Source organism: Cavia porcellus, unplaced genomic scaffold (genome assembly GCF_034190915.1).
Source record: "Cavia porcellus strain 051 isolate PalLab524CR breed Dunkin Hartley unplaced genomic scaffold, mCavPor4.1 scaffold_20, whole genome shotgun sequence".
Lineage (NCBI taxonomy): Eukaryota > Metazoa > Chordata > Mammalia > Rodentia > Caviidae > Cavia > Cavia porcellus.
Genome location: NW_026947503.1, coordinates 11,215,954 through 11,233,776, shown reverse-complemented (window position 1 = coordinate 11,233,776; position 17,823 = coordinate 11,215,954). Strand labels below are relative to the sequence as shown.

The 17,823-nt window shown below is 33.0% G+C and overlaps 1 protein-coding gene across 5 annotated transcripts in view; it reads right to left on the bottom strand.

Annotated features, from left to right (window-relative positions):
* The window catches only part of Rttn (rotatin), a 182,362-nt gene that overhangs the window by 72,102 nt on the left and 92,437 nt on the right, over positions 1–17,823 (bottom strand). For all 5 annotated transcript variants that reach the window (XR_010041369.1, XM_003466520.5, XM_063231469.1 and 2 more), the window contains 5 exons: positions 15,150–15,308; positions 13,660–13,731; positions 8,294–8,483; positions 6,518–6,609; positions 22–115 (listed from right to left, as the gene is read on the bottom strand). Coding sequence is in view for 4 of the 5 variants with exons in the window: in XM_003466520.5 (XP_003466568.2) it covers positions 22–115; positions 6,518–6,609; positions 8,294–8,483; positions 13,660–13,731; positions 15,150–15,308 (607 nt within the window). In the remaining variant the exon portion in view is untranslated. The remainder of the gene's footprint in view (positions 1–21; positions 116–6,517; positions 6,610–8,293; positions 8,484–13,659; positions 13,732–15,149; positions 15,309–17,823) is intronic.

Below are 17,823 nucleotides of genomic sequence, written 5' to 3'. Positions count from 1 at the left end.
TGCCTTCCTAAAAGGACATACCTTGGGCCAAAACCTGGTCATGTAAGGCTTCGGAGAGGATCACTGTTGATGGCACAAGTGGTTGAAATTCAGCACTCCTCACTGAAGGTGTCACCTACAAATCAGTAAAGAAACATCATTTTATTCAACACTGTCATGGTATGAAATAAAACACAAGCAATGTACACAAAAAATATGCATAAGCAAGATTATAACAAAATTTTACTTAGTTACTATAACTAACACACTGCATATGTTCAGAGTTACAGCAGTTTTTTTCTTTAATGGGATTTTCTACTGTCTCTTATGAGAATCACTACAGTTTATGTAAATCAGTAACTTAAAAGTACAGTTTTGATTTGAAGTCCATTTAGGATTTCAAAGTTTCCTATGAAAACTTACTCATTGCCCAATGTTGAAAGGCAAAGACACATTACCTAAAATTAATCATGTTTTAATATATTTCACATTTATTGATCACTCTTAAGTTTTAACACTATCTACAAAAATTAGAAGTATTAGAATTTTTCAAAAATTTTGTAAACGTGTGCCACTTTACCAGTTGTTGGAAAAAATATCTCACATCTGCAAATTGCAGGAAAGCTTTAAATATCAGTTCAACAGTTTCAGAGGTTTAAGTCCATAATCAGCGACCTCCAAGTTAGGAATATTATGGCAGGAGAATGTGGAAGAATACGCTTTAGTTCAAGGCAGCCAGAAAGCATAGCAGGGGAAAAGCGTAGGCGAGTAAGAGTAAGAGTCCAGACACGACTCCATGGTCATACCTTCATGGCCCCCACAGGCACGCCTGGAAGTGTGCTTTACTAATCCCCTGGGACGCGCTCGAAGCAATCAAATTGACAAGCTCAACTGGCACAATATACTTCTTACCTTTACTGATGTTACAGAAGACAATAAAAGCTACTTGGAGCAGATAAGTTCCCTTTACTTAAAACCCTAAAACTGACTCAAATTAGAGTAATGGTGGTAAGGTAGAGTGTGGGGAATGAGAAGATGTTGATCAAAGGGGATAAGCTTTTGGATATAAACAGAATAAATTCTGGAGGTCTACACAGAATGATGAGTATAGCTAATAACACTGTACTGTACACCTAACATTTGGTACCAATATATCTTAAGTGTTCTCATCACAAAAATAAAGGTAACTGTGAGACAATGTACTACTTTGAGAATGGTCACACCATCATATTACAGACTTTAAATATACAGAATTTGGCAAACATACCTCAATAAAACTGGGAGAACCAAGCAAAAATAGAATTAAATTTTGATTATAACAACTGAAAACTGATTCTTCTTCTTCAATGAGTTTATAAATAGATTTGGTAACGAAAGGTTTCCCAGTTATGTTTCAGTGTAAAATAAGCAGCCACTGTTAAGACAGACCCTTTGAAATTGCAAAAAATAGTAGATACTTATCATATCAAAGTAGAATTTGAATATAAAAATAATTTATCAGGCAAAATGAACTAATATTCAAATTTTTTTTTGTATTTTGCCCTACAGAAACAAGATTTTACTTGAAAGTTCATTAAAATTTAGATATTTTTACTTGTCAAAATGATCTTTTAATGTTGTTCATGAAAAAAAAATGTGCTTAAATAGGTTAACTTTAAAAAATAAGGGAAAAACTCGGATCACCTGCTTTAAAAAATAGGGCATAGGTGTATCTAAAACATGGCCAAATATGATACAAGTTTTTATAAAAGCCTAGGTTCCAAGTGCTCATTTCTGTAGGAAATGTTAGAGTGCAAATTAGGTATCCTATTGTGACCTTGAGCCAAATATTTATATTCTCTATGATAGTGCTTCTTCATGTGTAAAAAAGCACATGACCATTGAATGGTGTAGATTTAACAATTTAACCAATTTATAGTAATTAATATGGCAACCTGGAATGTACTAAGTTCTACAAATGATGTTTAATAAATGTTATAAGCAGGGGCTGGGGATTTAGCTTAGTGGCATAAGCACCTGCCTTGCAAGCAGGTGGTCGTGAGTTTGATCCCCAGTACCGATAAAACAAATTAATAAATAAAGTTATAAGCATGTATGAAAATGCCAAAATGAAACCCAATAACTTGTAAAATTAATGTTCACCAATAAAAACATACACTACTATATGGAAAAAAGATGAAGTTGGCTCATTTTATACACTAGAATTTATTAAATAAAGCAATCAAGTTATTACCAGTATGTATTTGTGATGGTAAAACTTAATTGTCAACTTCATTGGTTTAGAACCATCCTCTGAGGTTAGTTGGGTCATGCAGGCATCAATTTAGGGGTCTTATCTGGTCTCTGACCCTTTTCTGTCTGGCAACATGCTCTTCTTACTGCCATCAAGAACTGAGCAGCACTGCACTGCTGTACCACAATGCACCTGCCCTGGAGCTAGCTGACCAGGAACTGAAATCTCTGAGCATCTGAGCCAACTAACTCATCTCTTCTTTTACACTGTATATAGAGTTCCAACAACAGGAAAGCTGAATAACACAACATTTTAGCACAAATACAAAATAAAGTCTAAACCTATTTTCAGTTACAGCTATGAGGTAAATAAAACTGCTGAAATCTTTTTTTAAATACTTTTTCCCATTTCCTTAAATGTTTGCATTCAAAAGCAATGACTATAATGCTATAGAAACTTAGTTCAGAAATCTTAAAAATATAAACAAGAGTGTCCAAATTACAAAAACAAAAATACTATTTGCTTTTTCTAATAACATGTTTTAAAGGGTAACTCTACAAAAAATACATGTTATACACATAGAACAAAATATTCTATTTTATCTATTTTTGTATTCATTTTAACACTATATACTAAAAATTATACTAGAAAAAATTAATACCTAGGTATCATTGACTATTAATATTTAGGTTTTATTACTAAACTTAAAAGAACTCAGAAATCAGTATCAAACACATCATGTTCTTTTTCATTGTGCTGCTGTACAATAACCATACTAACAATACTTACGAACTAGAATATCATTTGCATTTTCCTTCTAACTGAATTCAGGAAGTTTTTAGTTTTTTGGTAATCCACAGAGAGTTGACACTTACTTAGATAAAGTTTATCGTCCTATATTCCACAGGGAATTGAAATTTACCTGAACAAAGTATATCATTCTATTTCTCTCTCCACTGTCATGTACACCGCCATTCAAATTTTCTTAGAGACTACAATGGAGGTAGGAATATGCCCTACCGTTTATGCTTATATCAAAACTATTTTATACTAAAATATCTTTCGGATTCACCTCTGCTTACACTGTCCTTGGTATACTATTAATTTTATAAAATAATTTTTAATTTCCTCCAAAAAATCAACATATTTCTCAAATGTGAACTGTAAAATTTCAAACCATTTCACTATCCTGAACTATATTTGCGTCCTTATTGTTAAAACTCAAATCCAAAAAATGAATCAGAATAACTCTGATCTGGTTGGTCTAGTAATCAAACTCAGCCTTCCCAGGCATTGTACTCCAAGTAACTCCATGAATTTTATAAATATTTAGTGCTTTTGGTGTAACAAACAACTTAGCCTTCTATTATTTTCTAATTATGCTTTATATTGTGACTAGACTTTAACTCTGTAGTGGGTACTGAATATATTACATATATTTTTAAATTGCTTAGTCCTTTGCAAATGTGACATAAATATAAAAAGAAGCAGTTGATCTTTCAAAGTCCACTTCTATTGCCACTTTCTACACAAAAATCACGATTTCATTATCCTGGGGCAATCTCACTGCACCTTGATTAACATCTATTATGGCATCAATCACATCTGGCTTTGGAGCAGAGTGCAACATTATGACCAACAGGGGGAACCAAACATGCTTCCAATTCAAATAAATGTCCTACCAGTCGCAGATGATAGGACACAGCTTCATGTCCTTATTATCTTTTGTAAAATGGTAATCTTAAAAATGACTCAGCTTTTTCAAGACCCTGAAGATTTGTGAGTAAAATTTCTCTTTAAGTGTTTAAATAAACTAAATTTTCTTTAGGTGTGTGTCCCATGTACGTCAAAAAGAAAAGCTCAAAAGAAAAAAAGATCATGTTTCTTACTTCATTTTGACAAATGATAAAACATACTTTAAAAATGTAAATATACTTCTCAAGAGCAACAGAAAAGGCCAAATACTGGCCATAAAGTTGTTGCTGTACACTGGTAGGTATAGCTATCCATTTTGGAGAAGTAGAAATGTGATTTTAGAAAGAAAAATAATACCAAATGCCTGCTGAGCTGGATCCAAGGCACTTCTAAGGGAGGACTTACAAAGGCCATGAAGTCCTGACAGTAACAGTGATACTCTACTCACCTTAGAGTCATTTCTAAGATATAGAGGTCCCAATCCTTACAACGTATATCAAACAACTGAATGAATATTCACTACGCAAAGCTATTAAAATCCGTAACATGGTATTAACCGTACAAAATGGATGATGGTCTATCAACAACATGGAACTTGATGTGACCCAAATCAAAAGACAACGCTTTCCTCAAAAAGACAAAATGGAAAGACACATCAATCCAAAAACAAATCTCCATTTGTAGGATAAGATAAAAATAACCAGATAAGCATATTAGCAACATTTAAATATATTCAATGTATACATTAACTTGTAACATTAACATTCTCTTGTACTAGAGAAAGTTACAAGTGATCTAAATTGGATGGCTTTGGTGCCGACTTTGGATAATGTTGGCATAATAAATTCCCCAGAGTATTCCTCTTTTGCACATAGATAAACAGTATTTTAGGGATGCAGAGGAAGCCATGACAACAAGGAAAACTTGGGTTGTTTGGGGAATAAAAGTCACCAGTTCCAAACTGCTGTGGAATTAAAAAAAAAAAATGTGGTTGTAAAACTTCTAACAAAGTATTAGTCTTTCACAAAAACAAGAGAAATAAATGTTCAATAGGATTACATATCAAAATTCTTTTCTAAAAATTTAAAATATTTCACTGGTATACACTTTTACAAGTCTATGTAACATCTAAAATCAAACAGGCTAAGGAGTTTTACATAAGATAGCTTTAGTTTAAATCCTGAATGTTCAAATGGCCCACGTGTTGAAAGCGTGGCCTCTATCTAACTCAGGCACTACTGGAGGTGGCAGACCCTTCAGGGTCTAATGTAAGGAACCCCGATCACCAGGGGGATGCCCATGAAGGGGATACTGCGCACCTGAGTCCTCTTCATCTCTTTGCTTCCCAGTTGCCACAAGATGTATGGGCCTCCTCAGCCACATCCTTCTACCCTGATACCAGTGGTGATCGAAATAAACTGAATGTTTAAAGTTTTTAAAATGTACTATAGCAAAAAACACATTGCTGTTAACGCTCCTCAAAATAGTTCTACTTTATACTTTCAAAGTACGCCATCACATCTGGGTACAAAGATGTACTTTTAAGCATTGTTGATGCTTTCTTCTGTGAACTAAATAACCAATTAACACTCCTTTTGACTTTTAATCATATTATTTTTCTATTGCTGAAACAAAAACACATACTATCTCTTGCCTGGAAAGGAAAGCATGACATCTAGTGGAAGTAGAGCAGGTGTCCTGCTTTTCTACATAAAAGTCCAATTTAGCACTAAATGCAAACTCTTCGCTTTTGAATCTATAAATAAAAAAAGTTATCAGTCTTTTGAGAAACTGGAGGATAGTAATGACTTTGAAATAATTTATTATTTTCATATTATTCTTACTCCTAAGTGGAGACAGAAATCTGTATCTTTGTAATAAGTTCTACAACAATTTTTATGCTAAACAAAACTTTAAAACTGAATGTTTTACAAATGAGAACAAATTATTTCTCTACACTAGTACAAAACTGAAATATAGTATCAACTATTAGAAACAAAGCAACTTACATATGGGTCAAAGAGGAAGGCAGGCAGGCAAGCATAAATAAATCAGGTATTTAAGATAAGAAAAGTTTCTGTTTGATGCAAGCATTAATGTTTTTAAAATCAGTACCACACTGGAATCATTTGAGTAGTCGATTTTCTCACGTTGCCTTGTCCTTAAGTAAAATTTCAAGATAATCAAATACTTTTAATTGTAGAATTTATTCTTTTGCACGACTAATGATAAACACTTTGACACTTTTATACTCTGGTGCTATCAAAATTAAGGGGAAACAGGGTTGAGAACTCTCAATTGAAAAAATAATCAGCTGTAACTAGAGTCAGGCAAACTCTAGTGGAAATTCCAACCCTGCTACTTTCAAGCAACACTGATTACAGTTACTTAACTTCTAAATAACTTTCTCGTATGGAAAAGCAAAAAAGTATCTACTATGTAGAGATGGTGAACAGGCTAAGTCACAATAATTTAAGTGCAGAGGACAGAAAACACTTTAAAAGATCATAACTATTATAATCATAATTTTATATCCATGCTTATCTACTATGGAAATTGAATTTTTTTCAGAGATTCAAAATGAATCACTCATGCACTGTTTGTACGTACAGTTGTTTCTGAGGTGGAAAGAGAACTTGGATCCTGATCTTGGTTGGACATCCTTGATGGAGCCCTCCAAAACTTGAATGAGTCATCTAAACCTGGGACAAGAAGAAACCTGTTAATCTGGACACTTTACTGGGTACTCAGCAATTAACAGAAAGAATACGCTGCAAGAAAAAACCCAAGAATTATGGAAAGAAACTTGTTAATGGACCCACGTGTCACTGAGAGTTGCTGAAACAGGCCGTTGAGCCCTGGTCCCAGAAATTATAATACCCTAAGTCAGGAAGAGGCAGTGAATGCTATTTCTAACAGTCTCACAAAAGATGCCTAGGAAATTAGTTCACAGGTCACACTTCCAATAACAATGATTTAGAGAAATCCGAACAAGTTACTACGAAACAGACATCATTCAAAACTATCAAATGTCATTTTTTGCTCAAATTCTTTAAAAGTGAACACAATAGTAAAGAAAATTATAAATTTACTCATAGGTATTTGAGAGTAAAGGAATTTCATGGCTGCACCTTACTCCTGAATGACAGAAAGAGTATACACACACACACACACACACACACACACACACACACATATATGTATATATATCATACATACGTATATACATATATATGCCATCTATATGCATATAAACAAATTTATGTGCATTTACATACATGCGGTAAAGAATAAATACAATAAAATGTTAACATTTGAGACATTTTTGTACTCCCCCCCATGAACATTAAAGGCTTTTCTTCAATTTTAAAATTGTACAGAATGTATAGCTTATAAGTTAGTTATACACAAATATACATATTCTTTCTGTAAACTGACTGTCTCCCTCAACTTTGTTTTCATTAAAAAATTATAGGCAGAATGATACATTTGTCAGGGTTTTTCTGTTTTTGTGTTTCTTTTTGAGATAGGGTCTCACTATGCAGTTCAGATTGGTCTTGAACTCAACTTTGTAGCCCAGGCTGGCCTCAAACTCCCAACAATTCTCCTGCCTCAGCCTCCCAAGTGCTAGAATTACAAGTGTGCACCACCATACCTGGCTATCTGCCAGATTTTTGTACTATCCTTGAATTTTTTAAGTTTGAAAGTATTCCATAAATGTGAATTAGTTTTTTAAAAAACTTAAAAATAGAAACTACTTTTGTTATGAAGTATATTTATATGTATAAACACAGTGATACTGATTAACATTAATAACTAGCAATCAATAATAATATTTAACGTTAGTGAATCCAAGAGAATCTGTCAACAAAAAAAAGTAAAGTTTTCCTCAACATATTTTGATGAACACAAAAATAAATATTTTTCAATACCATTATGAAAAATAGAAAATTTAATAATAAAAGATATCCTTCATGAGAGTGCAAAAGATTGTAGATTCCCAAGAAATGAAGGTTGCAAAAAGTTTAATAGGGAAAAAATAGAAAACTTTACCAAATGGCATAAAATAACTTATGAAACAATGATAAGATGTCAAAAATGGCTTCCATGAAAAATTTATGACATAAAAAGTGCTTAGGCAATGCTTGGTGAAGGAAGAAAATACAAAATGTGCATAAGAAGTTAGCACAACTATATAAAACAAAGAACAACACTGGAAGAAAATATACCCAAAATAAAAAGAGCATTCTCAGGGGAATAGTACTAGAGATGAGTATTTTTCCTATGTAGTTTTCATTATTTTTCAAATGCCTTTCAATAAACATATATTTTGTTTACATCTTTTAAAAAATTCATTTTATAAAAACACAAAGACATGGTTCTTACTATTTAAATCATTGGCTTCTGAAGTTCCACCAAAAGCAGAAATCCTTAAGTCAAACATATACTGTCCTAGGTAACAATGTTTTACCATCTGATTCAAATGTTCATAAAAATGGCAGTGGTACAAAAGTGCCTGGAGGGCAGGTTGTCCTGTGAGTGACAGGCCAGAATCCTCATCATGGACACAGGGGCCCTACGGAAACATGGAGAGAAGAAAAATGCACTGATTTATGCAAAAATTTCTTTAAAAAGATCAACTGTCCTCCACAGATAAGTCAGTTCCACACTCCATCACATTCTGCCCAGTTACTATAGTCTAACCTAAGGCAAAGTACTTCATAATGCCTACGTCTTCGCTGCTTAAACTTACCTGCTGAGGACAGAAGTCTGATCTACTTTCATTTAAATTGTTTCTATGAAATTATAGCTTTAGCCAGTTAATTACACAATGTAGCCACAAACACAATGAAAGCAGTATTCTTCTACCTACATACAATAGTAAAATAATAAAATATCTGAAATAATGTGGCCCAAGTAACTATGTTCAGAAATATTTTTTAAATCTATCAATGTTCACTGCAAAATCTGTCTACCATGTTACTTCTCAAAAAATTAAGGAAAACAAAAAATCAGTACATAAACACATATACTTTCTACCATCAAGAGACGGAGAAGAATCTACTATTATATGATTTTATATCTTCACACAATTTTTCCAATAGTTTTTGCATTGCCACTCAGTAATTTTCCTGAAATATCCAATAGTAAAAACCAATCAACTAGGATTTTTACAAGTTCACACTAAAGGGGCTGGGGATTTAGCTCAGCAGCATATGCACCTGACTTGCAAGCAGGCAGTCTTGAGTTCAATCCCTGGTACCGATTTAAAAAAAAAAAAAAAAGTTCATAATAAATCCTCTCATTAGTTAATATATAATAATTAACAAAGCTATTATTTTAAATATATGATAAGAAAGTGAAAAATAGAAATCTAAGTGACAACAAAAAAGGAAAATATGGTCAAATGATACTCAGTTTACCTTTAAACATAAAATTTCTTTATGTATGTTTGCTATTTTTTTCACATCATCATGAGAGATAAGTCAAAACTTACTCTTCAGACACATAAAGTTAAAAATACAACTACAGTAACAATATTAACAATACCCACAAACAATAGTAACAATTTCCACTAACATTTCTCTTCAAGACTATTATCATAACAAACCTCTTACTTCAATTCTAAATTCCTTTTATGACTAGGACATTATTACTGATGTCTAATACATCTATGTAGCACTGTGAGACATTAGTAAAACTAATGAAGAGTTTTCATGTGATAGTAATTGTTAATAATACTGAGGTCTACAAGATGCAGGTCTGGCAGACAATAATGTGAAGAGAATTGGGCCTTAAAACTCCACCTACGAACCTACCGCATATGTTCCTTTCCGTTTTACCCTCTCTAGGGTCAAGTACTCATCCAAAACAAGTCATTCTTGAGTTTCATAGTTGCAAAATGATTTACCTTTTAACAAATCAGAATATTCCTATTGTATAAAACATTTCAAACACAAAAGAGACAGTAGCACCTCAACATTGCAAATTAAAGCCTCATTATAATACTTCAGAGAAAAATTAATAACCAAAGTGAGAACTATAATTTATTTAAGTGGGGCTGCGTTTGTAGCTCAGTAATAATGTGATTTCCTGAATGAAAGAAAAAAAAATACAAAACAAGTTTAGCTAAGTTTACCAGCTTAACTCCAATTACCTAACAAAACTCAGTAAATCAATAAAATAAAGTAGAACCAAAGCTATTTTTTCTAAATACATTTCAAATGATAACCAAAAGAATTTTAAAGTTTTTATTTTGTGCATTGTACAAAATCATTCAAATTTTATTATTTTGGAAAATTGTGTCCACATAATTGTTTCTTCAGTCACACTATATTCACAAAGATTTAATAAAAATAGGTAAAAGTATATAAACTATATAAATCTTGAATAGAAAAAACACTGAGTATTAGGGTTCAAGACTTCTTAAATATTCTGAGTCTCTTGTTAAAAGCCTAGTGAGGTTGATGGCTATAATTACACACCAGGAAGAGGGATTACAAACTTACTATCTTTCTAATGTTCAACTTTTCTTTTGTTACAAGTATTTTCAAAGCAAGTGAAGAACGTAGTTAGTATATTAGAATTATTGTGGTTATTTTCTAAATTGTAAAATTATCACAATTTTGATAGATTGAATCATTTATTTTTCAATTAATATATTCTTAAGATTCCCTCTTTTACTTTCTTCATAATATGAAAAGAAAAATAGATTTAGAAAATGAAGACAAAATTGGACATGGTAATGCACTCCTGTAATCCCAGTACTCTGGAGCTGAGGTAGGAGGATTGCTGTGAATTTAAGGCCAGCCTGGGCTACGTAGTGAATTCAAGGTCAGACTCAACTACAGCGAGACTGTCTCAAAAAATCAAAACAGAAACAAAAAGAAAACAAAGACAAGAATTTCTAAGAAAGAAAATGTAAGCTAATTCAACTTAACAAGCTCCCTTGCTAAAGAAAAAAAAGCTTAAAAATGACCAAGAAAACAAAATGTACAGGATGAGGCAACAGAGCTACAAGTCCAGTACAATGTTGTAAAGTTTTAAGTCATTAGAGAATTGAATAATAACTTGCTCAACACAGTGTTTTATTTACTTGGTGTACCTTTCACATGGAGCAGTATGGACGAGGTACGCATGTGATTTTTTTCAAACAGAGAACTACTCTTCTGCTTATTCTGCTGCTAACTGCCTGCTGTCTCCACTCATGCCCTCCAGGGCTGCCGTCCAGTGAGCTCTCTGCACACTCCTAGTACAGTTACTACACTTCTTCCCCCACACCTGCAGTATAAATTCCCATTTCACGTCACCATCTGGAATTATTACATGTCAAAGTGGCAATACAATATTTATAATATTTATGAATTATTTGCTTTCCCTTTTGTTGTTGAAAGTTAGAAAGCTTAGAGCCCTTAAAAGATGTGGTTCTTCTCATACATATTTTCTCAGGTTTTATTTCCAGTTCCACTTCTTTTGTATCTTTTTTTCTTTCTCTCATTTCTACTCTACTTTTACTAGAACACTCAAATTTGCCTTTCTGTATAATAGACCATGAATCTTCCGGAACAAGGTGAGTGCTAAATAATTAAAAATGATTTTTAAATTTTAAGTATTTAACCACTAGAATCCATTTTAATTTTCTCTGAAACACTACCATTTAATGTCTTTGCCATTAAATTAGTTTCTTTTTCTGAATATTACCTTTCTTTCTTGTCTTATTTACTATTTAAATGGTCTCCATAAAGAGAATGTTTCTGAAGGTTAAAGTCATAGTTTTGATTTTTAAAACTGGTTCTTCCAAGTCCCATTACAGACGAGATACACGCCCATTTGTCTTCACTGATTCATGAAAGAATACAGATCATCCACTCACTCTCCTATAAGCTTAACTTTTGTATCATAATTTCCCAGGGATTTTTTCCACTGATAAAGAAACACACTGAAGCAGGGTGCTAACAAAGAGGGAGCATATGAAAAGCACATCTGGGAAGTTTCCCTTGGCCCCAGCAACTACTCTCCCCTGGCCCCAACTTCACAAGTGCTTCCTTTCCATTAAAACAAATATTACTTCAAGGTAGATATGAGTAAGCAACCATTATCCAAAGGCAATGTTAAAGAAATTACAAGGGACCAGAGGAAAAGCAACCTGGGATTTATACTAGATGAACAGTTAACTTGACTTTGTAAGGAATGGAGAATGGAACAATCTGAGCCTTGACAGTCACCTGGATCATCAGGTAACAGCCAAAATCTGTTCTCTAGCTCAGCCTGATTCAGATAAATCCTCTAAGCATATATCTAATGAAAACTTAAAAATAAATGTTAAATTTGTAATGGATCCTGGGGAATATACAATGATGTGATAAATATATATTTGTAGGGTGAGAATACATGGACAGCTAGAAGGATTAAGATTACATATACCTCGATGGTGAAGGGAAAATACAGAAAAATCTGAGGCAACTATTTACTGACTTGATATTCAGAACATGAAATAAAAAAATTAACTTAACAGCAACCAAAGACGTTATGACTCCTCTATATGTTAACTCAGAAAAAGATGTTAACATCAATGCATATTTAACTGTACACGATTTATCAATACTAAATTAGAGAAGCAATTAAGTAAAGTAAGAAAGAGTGCCTGCATTTAAAGGAAAGATGTGCCACTGAGTAGCTATGTGATTTAGAGTAAGCCATTATCATGCTGAGTGTCTAAATCCACAACTAAATTATATAAGTCAGTATAGGTTCAGTTTCTACAATTGTGCCTATGTTAGCTATTATTTTTTAAATTATTTTATGGTCTGGGGATTAGTTCAGTGGCATAAGCGCCTGCTTTGTAAGCGTGTGGTCTTGAGTCCAATCCCCAGTACCAATTAAAAAAATAAGTAAAAATTATTCTAACAGTGGAAAAGAATTTTTAAACATGACCAAGCATAATAAAATTCCTAAATTCTAATTGTAGAGATCCTTGATGCTTTACATACAGTCTCATCAGTCCCTCCTTGATATACATGGGTTATTGGTTCTTAAACCTTCTGTGGATACCCAACTCACCCCACAGATGCTCACTTCCTTTATATAAAATAGTATGATATTTACATATAATCCATGTACATCCTGTTATATACTTTAAATAATTTCTAGACTATATATAATACGGAATATAATGTAAATGCTATATAAGCAGCTTCTATATATAATCCTGAGAATACTAAGAAAATTTGAAAAATATGTTATTTACACAAGAGTACTACTCTCCAAAAAAATAAAATAAAATAAACTTCAGTCATTTGTGGGAAAATGGATACACCTGAGACCATAATCTTAAGTGAAATAAATCAGAGACACAAACTTGAATATCTCATAGTTTCTCTTATATGAGACACCTAAAAACATAAAAAAGAGAAAACAAAAAGTAGACAATAGAGAGGAGAATCTTTCTCAAATATGTAAATGATCAAGAAGTGGAGGGAAGAGAGGGAAATGGGATAAGAAAAGGAATCAAGATATGTTACATATATATAAAACTCCATATAAAGAATGTAGACATTATATACGACAAACATGTACTCACAAAAAATGAAAAAGTAAAAGAAAAAAAAGAAAGAGTTTGTACCTGTTTAACACAGATATACTTTTCCTTTTGGTCCCTGGTTGGTGGAATATCTGCATGCTATATCCATGAATACAGAGTGCCAAGTACATAAATACGCTGAAAACTTTGATAATTGTTTTAAATCACCCACCTGCCAAGTAAAATCCTTCATAATTACTGAAGGCATTGGAATTACAAGGAGATTTTGAAGAATAAATGCAGCCTGAAAATTTAAAAAAAAAAAAAAAAAAGTGTCAATACTGCCATCTTGCTGTTGTTTCTGAAATAACCACTATATTGCAATTTAGTAACAAGGTACCTTCTGGTCAACTGAACATGCTGCAAGATAGTTATGAGAGAGTTACTACACTGTACCTCCCACTCAGAGACGACTTTGTTAGGTGACAGCCAAATAGTGTGGTATAAAATGTTCGCAATAAAATTATTTTAATTTATTTATTTAAATTTAAATTTTATTTAAATTTAAATTTAAATATTATTTTTCTCTCAGAATTTAGCTTTATGCAAAAAAAAAGATATGTATAATATAAATTGTTCTGGCAACATATAAAAAATATACATTCGTGGTGTCCCCTTCCAGATTTATTCATATCCACAACTCACCTACACACATACACAAAGCTGCCCCTCCCCATTTTCTTTCTTTTTTTCTCATTTAAACTCCTCTCAAAAAGACTTCGTAGAGAAATACAAATCACAAATGTACAATGTAACCTATGAGGACCTGAAGTTATTCAAATTAAATAAAACTAACATAAACACTATTGTCTACTTAATGAAAAATTATTATGTAACAATACAGGAAGAGTAAAAGGAATATCAGAAATTCTAAGGGAGTAAATTTTCCAATCATCTTCACTGATTGTCAAAAAAATGTTTAAAGTTAAAAAATCAAGAAGAAACCCTAAGTGTAAGCATTACGATTTACAAGTATGAAAGCAACTAAAAAGAAAAAACACCTTTTGAGTAGGGAATTAGAAATTAGCTAATAGTAGACTTAGGAGTTCTTCATAAGCCTCTAAGAACTATGTGATTATTATTTTTAAAATATAGGTATGAGAAGTCAGGGATATAGCTCAGTAGCACATAACCTGCCTGCCAAGTGCGAGGTCATAGTTTGATTCCTGGTACAAAAAATTAAAAATAAAATTAAAAAATATATGTATGTATATATAGGTAGGAATCATTTTAATAAAAGAAGCAATACAAAGGAAACCACAAATAAATTAGGGTTTAATTTTCTTCTTGTGTTGTAAGACATAAACTTCAAAAAACTATTTTCACAGCCTTTTATTTTTATTAAAGCTGTCTACACAGTACAGACCTACACATGCTGAAGTAATGTTTTCCATGAATTGCTTTCCATTGTGTAATAAAACAAAAGGCTCCATATTAAAATTACACTGTATTTCACTTTGATGTTATTAGAATAAAGGCCTACCAATTTTTACTATTAATTAGTATATTTCATATTCTCTGTTGTTATTTTATATGGGTTTTTCACAAGCAGAAAGGATAATGGTCCACAGTCATTCTACCCTGTTGAACAGTAGGCTGAGTACTGTTTGCAAACACTTTCACAATGAACTTGTAAGGCAAAACAGGGAGAAATTAGCATACCTCCCGACGCACCATGCTACATTCTGACTGGTCCAGGAGAATGTTCACGACAGTTCCCCAGAGCCCACCGGAAATGTTCTGACAACTGTTTGCCAAGGCCACACAGCCAGCTTCAAGCATGGTCAGTGCTGATCCCAAGCCTAGGGAAGTAAATCTCACCTATCAAATGAAAAAGAAAGGTCCTGAATCTGGTACATAAAATAGACTTTCGGAGCTGAAGCCAAAGCTCAGTGGCAGAGCACTGGCCTAAGGCATGAAGTCTTGGGTTCAGTCCCCAGCACACACACACACACACACACACACACACACACACACACAAATCAGTTCCATAAATACATTAGCTTTACACAAATTTAAAGTATAAAGGACACTTGCACAAGATAGTGTCCTTTGAAATTATGAATGACAAAATTCCCAAACCACAAGAAAGCAGTAATATAGAAAAAGAATTTGAATATGAGCAAAAGTCACACAAAGGTAAAACTTGGTCTAAACAATAAGCATAAAAGTTGTAACTTTACAAGTCTTTTCAGAGGGAAAGCACAGGATATCTACATACCTCCTATGAATATAATTTCTAATTATCCTCATTCTTAAATGGGTACTACCACTACTTGGATAAAGAATTTTCTCAACAAGCCTCATGCGTTCACAAGTAGCAGTTCTGAAGGGTGCTGGATTACGAGGATGGTAACCCCATCAATAGATGAGTCCATGAGTGAGTTTATAATTGATGGATTTTGTTAGGAGACAAGGCCTGGGTAGGGCAGCGAACCCCCGAGACCATAACCTGGAAAGGTAAATCCAATCCCAGCTGCTTCCACTCTCTCTCCGCGTACGGTCACCAAAGTACGAGCAGCTTCCCTCTTCCTCCCCCTGCACGATGACATTTCTTCCTTCACCAAACCAAATGTGAACAGAAATCTTTTGAAGTCATGAGCCCCAAAAAACCTTTCCTCTTTTAAGTTGTGTATATAAGCTTGTTCTGTCTCAGCAACAAAAAGATAACAAAGAATCCTACTAGTTTGTTCTCTCTTTTTTTGATGTTTCTCCCAGTTTTAACTTTCTTTAAAAATTCCTTTCAAAACAGTAATAGTTCTTAGTATTTTCTCCAGAATTATTTTAAGAGAAAAATGTTTCAAATTAAATTACTATATAACATGCTTAGCACAGGATTAGTGCTATTCAAGTTCAAATGATTGATGAATTTCTGAATTGTGATGCAAAAACATGCTTTCAATGACAGCAGCAAAAAAAAAAAAAAAAAAAAAAAAAAAAAAACAACCAGCTGTAACATAGTCAAGGAATAAATCCCAAGCTCAAAACACATAAAAAGGTAATCTTTAAATTCAAAAAACAACATTTTTACAAATAAAGCATTTTGCTATAAAAGAATTCAATTGTTTCTTGCTTTAAATCAGTCAATAAATGAGTAAAACTAGCAATTTATTAATATACAATTTTCTATTACTGAATAGCACATAGCTATCACTAAACTTTATAACATAATTTCCAGCTATCCTTCCAAACCATTTTAATATGGCTGGATTCTTCAATAACTTTTCCAGTGTTCTGAAAGTGATAGATCCTATTATCTTTTCTTTTTCATATTTCCAATCTGAACTCCAATAAACTTGATATAAAAGGATAACCTATGTCCTGTGATCACCCTGAGGATCTGTGATCCTACAAATTGCTAAGTGTAAGCTCTAATCCCTAATACAACTATGTTCAGAAATAAAGCTGTTTGGAGGTAATTAAAGTTAAATGAGTTTTTTAAGACTTCCTTGACTAGTTTTGGTGGCCTTAAAAAACGGAAGTCAAATCCTACCTCCAGGTGCATACACTGAAAAGAGGTCATGGAGTACACAGTGAAAAGAAGGCTATCTGCACTTCCAGCCTCTAGAACTGTGAGAAAAAAATTTCTCTTGTTTAAGTTAGCCAGTCTATGTACTTTTTCAAGGCACTTTGAACACATTCATACAGACTTTTGTATCATGAGGAGGAGCCACTATTGAAACATGTATCTGAATATATAGGAGTCACTTTGGAACTGAGTAGGTTGGAAGAGCTTTGAGGTGCCTCCCTAGACATTCTACTCAGACAGAAATAAAGAACATAGTATTAGAAATCTGTTACTAGAGGAAAGGTGTACCTTACTATAAAGTCATGCTCTTATTTGCACAAGTGGCAACCCTAAAGACCCATATGTATGAGCTTGAACCCTAACCTTTAGTGATGTTAGGAAATAGAAAAATCTTTAAGAGGCAGGGGACAATTAAAGTCTTCCAATCACATGAGAGCATAGCCTTGAAGTGAAATTGGCAATCTGACCCTTTCTCTTGCTAGCCTTTTCCTACCACAAAGTCCTGCCTTGGTGTTTCCCCTCATCACAGGGCCAAAATCATGGGACCAACTGTCTATGGGCTGAAACTTTCAAAACCATGAGCATTTCTTCTTTTTACAGTGATTATCTCAGGTATTTGTTATAGTAATGGGAAGCTGACCAACGGGACTAGCATGAAACTAGTTCAACTATGTTCATGTTCTAGTGTTTTATATAAACTGATAGCTAGTGAAGTTGAATATTGCGCTGAAAAAAAAAAACTTCCAAGCAAGATTTGAAAGAATAGCCTGTTGCTTCCTGTTTACAGAAAAAATGCAAAAGGAAAGC